This window comes from Nilaparvata lugens, chromosome 3 (genome assembly GCF_014356525.2).
Source record: "Nilaparvata lugens isolate BPH chromosome 3, ASM1435652v1, whole genome shotgun sequence".
NCBI lineage: Eukaryota > Metazoa > Arthropoda > Insecta > Hemiptera > Delphacidae > Nilaparvata > Nilaparvata lugens.
In genome coordinates, this window is record NC_052506.1 from 94,191,987 (window position 1) to 94,201,472 (window position 9,486).

The window sequence follows — 9,486 nt, forward strand, 5'->3', positions numbered from 1 at the left end:
TAGTTTATTCACTTACTTAATCGATCTTGTCTATCTGTCAATATCAATTATTTTGGTAGGTTTCTACTTGAATGTAGATTCTTGTTTGTTAGATTCTTGTTCTCTCACTAATTATTGTTGAAATCAAAGTATTGAATGGATACTTGACTTGAAAAGAAAATCCCAGTACATACTGGTTTCATTGGAATTTCATCAGCCAAATATAGAACAATAGAATAGTGTGGATTTCTTCCAATTTTGTAACATTTTGAAATTCATTTAGCTTATTGTATTTGACATTTAAACCTATCTTATTGATTAGTTACTTGTTTTTTTTCAGTTACAAGTATTTTAATATTTGTTTTCGTTAGTTGCTTGAATGGGAAGCATTGAAATTATTTATGAGAAATACTGAAACTTCCAGGAGTGAATTGCTAAAGATACTCTCACTCCATCTGAAGGCTTAATATTTGAACCTTCTCAACATTTGGTTTTGTATGAAATAAAAGGTGATAATAATGCATCTTTTAAGGAAGTTGTTTGGAATTTGAAGGCCATATTGAATAATTGTATGAGATACAATTTATTTATTATTTATCAATTTTTATTATTATCTAGGCCTACTTATTTCGATTGAATTACTAGATTACATATTGTTCATTTTAAGGCTTCATTTAATGTAACTCTCATTCCATGGGACAAGTTCAGCAATTCTATTAAACATTTGTCATTTTTATAACAAGTTGAAATTTGAATTATATTTTCAATATAAGCATTGCTATACTATGTGGTCTGTGTTTGTGTAGGCTACATCATTTTCACCTTGCAGTAAACCTTCAAGTGTTCACCAATACTGGGTTTTGGGTTCATTCTTGGACTCACAATCCTGGTCCTCCATTTGTTTATGATAATTATTCTAGCTACCGAGAAACTAGATGTATATGAATCACAGCAATTATAAAGGTTATTCAATTGTTACAGTCCAACAAACATGTGGTGTATATCAATCGGTATGTTGGCAACGGCGTCGCGAATGTTGTTCTTGAGGTGTGCTATGGTCGTTCGACATAAGCCAGGGATTTCAAATAACCCCATAAAAAATCGCATTGATGAAATGCATGTGGAAATGAGCCTTGTCAAATGACCACGTCTTCAGGCAGGTTGTCAATCAGCACATCACATGCATTTTAACGGGCAAAAAAATCGCGCTCAGTGAATTCTTGAACAACAGTCAATTTATAGAGATGTAACTGAAGGTCTTCATGGAAAATTCGTTGAACAGTGGAGTCAGAAATTGCCATAGCAGCTGCGTGTTTGCGAGCCGATGCCGGGGAGAATGCACACCTGACTTCCTTATTCTTTTGATATTTTCTGGAGTTCTGGTGGTTCGTTGAAGTCTATTTCTGGGTTTACCGACACTTGCAGACTCCTGAAATGAGTTAACCCACGACAGAATCGAATTATGGCCAGAAACGAGTCTGTGGGGAGGAATTTCAAATCGAGCGCGGAAGGTGATCGTCCATTAGAAACGAAGCTCTGAACTGCAAAGGCCCGCTGTTCTCTAGACCGGATGGCTATTTACTTGAGGGAGAATAAATTTGAGAACTCCCCCCTCCAGATGCGCCCCTTCCTGCCCCTCTACACGACCAATTCAACGCAAGGGATTTTTTCAAAAAAGTAAGTTTCTCTGGCGCACTTCGTACAAGTGATTTGATAGTAGCTCACAAGTGATTTGAATGTAACTTACGAGTGATTTGAATGTAACTTATGAGTGATTTGAGTATAATATGACTCAAGAGTGATTTGAATGTAAAGTACAAGTGATTTGATAGTAGCTTACATGTAATTTGAATACAACTTACAAGTGATATGAAATCCCTTTCCTCAAATTTGTTGGCAATCAGAACTGGTTTCAAATTTTCAACTGTGGCAGGACCATAGAACCCTACTATGGTCAACATTAATTTGAAAGCTATCGCCATCTCAGTATATCTCTGGTTCTGAAATGAGGATAGTTATAGAAATTATTCAATTGATAATTATTTCAACACAATGAATCCATTCAATTGAAACTAGAATTTACAGTGAGGTTCAAAACAGTATTTGATTAACATTGGTGCTGCTATCCTTGTCTATCATTCACCAAAACAGACTGTGCTATCCTTTCCTAGCTCTGCATCAATCCTTTCCTAGATCGTCTTCTATCATTGAAGAATATATTTTCTTAGTGAGTAAAATATAACTTTTTTTTCAACAAGACTGAAGATATTATATCAGATATATGGGTATCAGCTATAATCTATGGGAGGCAGTGACAAAGCTGAGAATTGGCAATGCTGTCCTCCTATTTATCTCCACTGTCATTATAATTTGGACCATCATGGTGACTAGCAATATGAAGAAAAATCAAGTGATGTAGTAATCATTGATTGAATTGACAATTACAGAAAGAGTATACTAAGAAAAATCATAGAAAAAAGATAGCATAAGAAAATATCCTATGGTATAGGTCGTTTATGTTGCAATTATCTTCTCCGATAATTTGGTACAGAGCTAGGGTATAGAAATTTCTTGATGGGGAACTTCAATATTTCTTCAATTTTTCTAAACATTTCAGCTTTTCCATTATCTTATAGACAAAAATTGTTAAGATTTGGTACACATAGGCCCCGTGTAATATTTTTTTGGGTTTTGAGTGGACCTATGTTTTTCCAGGGTTTTCAGGGACAAATGAACTTGAAAGTGTAAACACTAAAGTGTACAAAACGTTAAGCTCTCAATTTACGATGGTGCAGAATTTGAGGGTTTATTCACAAGTTTTTTTATTGCGTTTCAATGGTTTATTCCACATTTCTCAAGTATCTCAATTCATACTTAAGAGGGTTGGATATCGATGTTTGTTAAGTTCTTCACATCATTCCTGTTTCAAATTTGAAGGAACTATTAGACTGAAATAAAATAATTATCATTATATCTTAAACCAGTATCCAATTGAGGAACAACTGAATATTTATTGATTCTGATGAACATAAAACATTTGCAACAACCCTGCGCTACATAATATTGAAATAAAACTGTTTCTTTTGACGGAAGGAAGCAAGCTCAAATGAAAAATGCAGGCGAGCGAAGCAAGCCTGCTGACCTTTTTTGCATGATCCAGTCGGGGTAGTAGGGGGCGGAGCTTAACGCCAGGGGCTAGCCAGGGGGCCAGCCAGAGGTATAAGGCAAGCGTAGCTAGTTGGCTAGTCTATAATATTATAAAGGGGAGAATTGGCTTATACACGTACAGGATAGGAAATTCACGAATGATGCATCATCATCTCTGAACTACCCAACTGAATAACTTGGAATTTTGCATATAGATTCTTAATTCACCGAGCATAGTTATAGGCGTATTCAAAGTTCTTCAAGATTCCAGTAGGTCAAGCTTTTAATTAGACACTTGGGGAGCATGGTTACCTGCTAGTATATTATATTTTTGAATAAAAATGGTTACTTGCTAGTATATTATATTTTTGAATAAGTGGTTACCCTCACATTAATAGATACTGATGACTTCGTTCTGGAAAATTTACTAAAGCAGGAAGAAGGTTGTTTGGAAAGACATCTAGATACCCTCTCCCAATACTGGCCATAAGTTTCCTCATTTGTCTCTGTCCTCCTTCCATTGGCATTTTCCATATGAATAAGCTGCAACAATTTTGTGAATTGTACCATAGAGAACATAACATAACAGAACATATAGCATAACAATATATCCAATGTTTTCTAGAATTCATTCAAAGCTTCAAAGTTTTGTATCAAATTTTGATATTGTGTATTGTGAAGCTCTTCTTGGGGAATTAGGTACTATCGCCGCCAAGGTTAAGTCAACACATGTATAACGAGTCTTGTACTGAGTCCCCAGTATTGAGGCTAGGAATTTGAAAATTCGTGCGAGGACGCTAAGTGAACACCAGACTGACTGAGTCACTACAAGATTCGATACAATCGTCTGAATCGCGGGAGGCATAAACACTCGCTCACCCTTGATTCTTCTTATGACTGATTGTATAATGATAAAAATTTCAGAGGTAGTATAGCGGTCGCTGAACACTGAGTACAGATATCTTAAAACTATTACCTGTGATGAAACAGCATACAAAATCATACAGGTCGAGCAAAAACCCCGATGTAGATGATCTACGGACCTGTGTCTCTAATAAGTTCCGAAGGATTAAGATAGGGTACTAAGGACCAGAGATCGTTCGGAATATACTTCGAGAACAGAGTCTTGTTGGGGTTTATGCTCTATTGTAGGAAATTATATTATCTCCAGCTGCATCTGCCATGCAGTCGAAAAATTCGCTCCCAAGCCGAGGTTGGTCACAGATAAAAGCTGATATATGAGCAGGTAAGGACAGATAATAGATAATCTCGATCTGACCACACACTACATCCACTTAGATCTGTTCCAATATCCAGGTTGAACCAATTATTTCAATGATCGTACTTGATCGGTTCTTGATAATATAGAATGTGTCAGACACAATAATTGACAGGCTTAAGAAATAATCGAACTCAGAAGACGAATTGACAAAGTGGAAATATAATATAATAAAATATATAATTTGACAGTGCAAATTTAAAGCTTGAATTACACATTGAAAATAGTTTAACATCGACAAAAAAACTAGAAATTTGCTTGTGCTCGCATGATACCATGCATGATCCACAGACTTTATAATTGACAAATTTAACAGTTTTTTAAAAATGAAGAAAACAAATTATAAAAGATTTTTAAAATTACTCAAGGACGGGGTTCTGACAGCGGAGGATAGTTAATCAACTACAAGTTCTTATAAATTCTATACCAGATAAAATCTAGGATCTTAATGATTATAAGCACTTGTCAGCATGGTAATGGCCGATTTAACGAAGAAAATTTCATATTTTTCTGCACTATAATTTCTTCCAAAGTGAAGATTGGGGTCCCAAAACATGGAAACTCACGTGAATCCTCTTGGCGGTCGTACTTCCTTTAGATCAAATTTTGTTTGATTGGTGGCTGGTCCAGGCTTTGGTCTTAGCACGTGTGGAATTTTAATTAAATATTTCCTTCACCAATTAAATTAGGGAATAATTGAATTAGAATTTCTAGAACAATCAATTGATGAATATTTTCACAAAATAGAAGATAAATTAGCCCAAGATATTGACTCACGAAAAAAATATACAAAAATCAAATAAAATTTCACTAAAGGTCTTTGGTAACTCTTTAACAAGGTCCTCACGGTAAGGAATTTAAAAGGGAAGTGTTTTGCCTTCTTCTAAGCCTTTGGCTAGAACCTTTTTCTTGGAATCTCTGTGTAATTGATTTGCATGAAAATCCGCCATTGGTAGAATGATATGAAGTAGGCATAATGTCAGTGGCAAGCAGTAAAATATAATTCCTTTGATTGCAATAATAACTTAATTTGTATAATTTTGTAAATTGCTTAATTCTCTATATACAGTTCCCCTATACAGTGTACATGCACTAGCATATGATAAGGCAAGTTTGCTGGCTGATAACAGATTGATATAAATGATGCTTTCAAACGATCATCCCTTTTGGTTCCATTTCTATGACATATTATTGGCTTAGGCTTGCCAAAGAGATTCATCCACCATGTGACTCAGTTGAACAATAATATTATAATTTATTATTTCTATAAAAATCTTATCATGTTCGAAACTGTTATACTTAATTTTGCTGCTGTAATCAGTGATACAATATTCATGCTATGACCTTGTTCATTACTACAACATTCAACATTATAATGTAATTTCGTTAGTAATAAATGATTCTAACAATAATACATTTTATTTTTTTATTTAAATTCTTTATCCTTTTTCAATAGTTCCCAATTTCAGAAATAATATTATAGCTTGCATTAAAACCTGGCATGACATTTATAATATTGAGTCAGTCAGCTGTGTCTGAGATGTTACAAAACATCTGATCAATTGTAAACAAAAGTGTAACCTCCAAAAAGTTCAATGAGCAATTCATAATGGTTTGTACTTAATTGGCAAAATAATTATGATTTCATTAAATAATTCTTTGAAAAAATGCGTAGTACAAAATGCTACTCTTATCTTATACTCAGCTGTTGACAAGGTAGCTTTATCGCTTGGGTGCTAACTGTTTTTTTGGCAAACCTTCTATTTTATAGGGGTAATTATAGTTTTTCTAGTTAATTCTCTCCTTTCATGAGATTTACTCAAAAGATTCATCACACAAAAGCCCCCAGGATATTTAAAATAGGTTATTGGAAGACGAGTCAAAACAATGACTATTTGAACAATCTGATATTGTGATGAATACACCATTTCATCTCCTGACTTCTACAAACTTCACACTTAACACTAAAACAATATATTGTGCACTTTTGGCTATGAGAAAAAGAAATAATTGATTGTTCCTCTCATTGGATACAATCTAAATACAATTAATGAGGTCTCTTTGGATCCTTCATTAAACAATTCAAAACTTCCATTCAAGGGTGGCTTACATGCAGATCCATAACTATAACAAAAATTCAACATATTATCTTCTTGGGATTCTAGTGATATTCACAACAAATAATATAGATTTTCATTATTGGAGATGTTACAGGTTTCGACTCTTTGTCTGGGCTTTTTTATATATATTCGTGTGAGAACATGATTAACTTCGGTGACCTAACAATTGTCTACCACTTGATTCGAGCAATTCTTTTGTACGCCTGTTAGGTTGTGTACAAGCAGGGTTACACTTGATATGATTTTATATTAATGCTGAATACAAAAAATGTTGTGCTTTCAAGATTATTTTTGTTGATTTTAATTACATTTCATGATATTTTTAATAATAAATTTCATATTTAAGGACAAGAATTTCGTTTTCTTAAGTTTTTTGAGATACATTTAGATAACATTCAGAACATGTGTACTCTCCATGCAATTTAACATAAATAATATATTTTTGGTTGCATTTTTATTTATAATTTTACATTAAATAACAGATATTACAATAATTTATAACAATATCACTGTATTTTGATACAATTTCCTTTTCGATCTTGAACGCATTGGCTGGTGTAAAGGAGAATTATTGAACAGGCTTTGGTTCCAATTGATTTCCTCATTGATTATACATTTTGAGGTTATTTCTAGGCATTCATTTGAATAAATCTTGTTTATTTTCTCTCTTCCTATTCAATACTAAATCCATCTTATTACTAATTTGTGAATATTTTCTGTTGATAATATAGATCTGTTTTTTAGGTAAGTGGATGGTTCCATGGTGACTGCAGCACGAAGCAGATGGCTTGATCAGGTTGGTAATTTTTAAAGTTGTTTTTCAGTTTTATTCCCTTGACTTAAAGTTGATAATACTTTCTTCAAGTTGATGTTCATTTGATGATATTTTCTTATAAGCTGAGATGTGGCAAAGTTAGGTTACATTGATGATTAGGCTGCAGTAGAAAGATGCCAGCCCACAAAGACATGATTCAGTAGGTAGGCTGTGATTATGAGAGGTTTAATAATTGATGTAATCCACTAATGTAGTCTCCCAGTTAATTCAAAATTGTTTCTTCCTCAAGCCCCCATCTAAATTTGATTTTGGTGTTATCCAAGGTCCAATTCCAATTTGTGGCTATCAGTTTTATTTAACTTGGCTTATAACAAACATGTCTGTGGTGTAGATCAATTCCTTCAAATATATTTCCTCTTTGTTGGCCGGTGACATGTAGTTTGATGTATTTGAATCTAACATGCCGGTAATGTGTGTGGATTTTTGTTGAAAATGTTTTTCTTTTCTGCATGCTGGTGTAAAGTCTGCTTGATTCTAACTTGACATGACTGCGGTGGTTGTCAGTCCTCTTGAGAATTACTCTTCTTTTCTGCCTGGTGGGGAGAAGGTTGATATTCAATTTTGGCCTGACATGACAGCGGTGTAGATGAATCCTGTTAATGCTTCTCCTTTTCTTTGAGACTGTTTTTCTGATTTTGTGTTGTTCTGATTTTCCACAGATTTTACTTGTTCTAATGTTGTTTTCTGATTGTTTTTGATGGATACTGATTTGATGTGTTGCAGGTGATTTCTTCAGTGGATTGTTGATGCGGGAGGTCGGCGTTCTGGGTTGTCTCTCAACTCGGTGGGCAGAATCCTTGGACTCCTGGTGGTCTGCGTGCGGTGGTACGGGCTGTCCCTCTACTTGATGGATGTTGTCCTCAGCTTGGTGGATGATGTCGACCGGCTCCTCTCGGCGTTCTGCGGGGTGCGGTGCGACTTCAGTTTACTCATATTGTTTTTCGCTTCCAGAAGGTTGTCCATATCTGGCACGGGAGTGGGTGTATGGCTGATGGTTATCCGCTGGTTTTTCATCAGAGCAACGGTGCAAGAAATAGGAGTTCCTGTCTTGGGGGCGGCATCAACTGGATGTTCTTCTGATGCTCTGTCCTCCATCTATTGGGCTGTCAACAGATCCTCCAACAGAATACAGCTCTCCTCCACTTGCGTTGAAGACAAGTCATCCAGTATATGGGGATGGAAATCAGTGGATGTGGTGCCAGATGCGGATGGCGGTGAGCAATCAGGTGAGGCGTCCTCGGGGTCCAATAGACTTGGATTAACTGGGTCGTTTTCTGCCATGGCTTGTGAAAAAACAAGGCGACGAAAAAATGTACTGTGAAGAAAAACGTGAAAGTGTTGATGTGATATGGAGAAATAATTAATAAGAAGATCCAATTGAAATCACTATAGCTTCGTAATAGATGAAATGCAGAAAATGTGATTCAACAATGTGTTTAGTGATGAAGTGGATCAAATTAGCAATATTGTTAACATAAAACAGTGAAAGAACACTAAAAAATGATGGATATTCAATAATGCAGATATGCTTATTATAATTTATTACTCTTATTATTGTAAATGTCTCAGTCTTATAAGTTCCTGCCGAAATTATATTTAGGGCTAGTATTTCTCACAATTTTTTTTATGAAAAGCAGTAATGCTCTGCTTGAACTACTCCACAATATATGCTTACTTAATTTTACTTTCCTCTTTATGCCATGAAAAAAGTTTGAAAATGCAGTAAATGAATTTAATCCTCCTTTCCGTAAATTTTTATAGACTGCTTTGATATAGACCTAGTACTCTTAAAATGGTATAACCATTTCTTATGGTATTTCTTATATGTATGACTTATAATATGAGCAATTTTCAAATGACAACAATAGTGGAATTATGAGTTCAATTCTTTCTTTAGAAAATTCATCAATCGATAAATTTCTTCTGTTCAGAAATTGTGTATGGCATGTCTTGCTATTTTATATGTCTCGGTGAACAGTTGATATTAAATTTGAAGAAATTCACACCAATGAATTTTTTCAAAGAATTTTCCCATTGTCAGCGCTGTAGTATACTGAACAACTATACAATTCTTGCAGTTGATTATCCACCTCATCAATACCCCATGTTGGGAACCAAATTGTGTG

The 9,486-nt window shown here is 34.6% G+C and overlaps 1 protein-coding gene across 1 annotated transcript; it reads left to right on the forward strand.

Annotated features, from left to right (window-relative positions):
* The first annotated feature begins 7,220 nt into the window (after window positions 1-7,220).
* LOC120350653 lies at window positions 7,221-9,008 on the forward strand. Its single transcript, XM_039425124.1, has 2 exons — window positions 7,221-7,321; window positions 8,084-9,008. The coding sequence occupies exon 2, from the start codon at window positions 8,208-8,210 to the stop codon at window positions 8,679-8,681; it is 474 nt and encodes a 157-aa protein (XP_039281058.1). The 5' UTR covers window positions 7,221-7,321; window positions 8,084-8,207; the 3' UTR covers window positions 8,682-9,008.
* Window positions 9,009-9,486: the final 478 nt, after the last annotated feature.

What these genes read in the sequence shown, in the direction of transcription:
- LOC120350653 (XM_039425124.1), top strand. Translation starts at nt 8,208, where the DNA reads ATGGATGTTGTCCTCAGCTTGGTGGATGATGTCGACCGGCTCCTCTCG.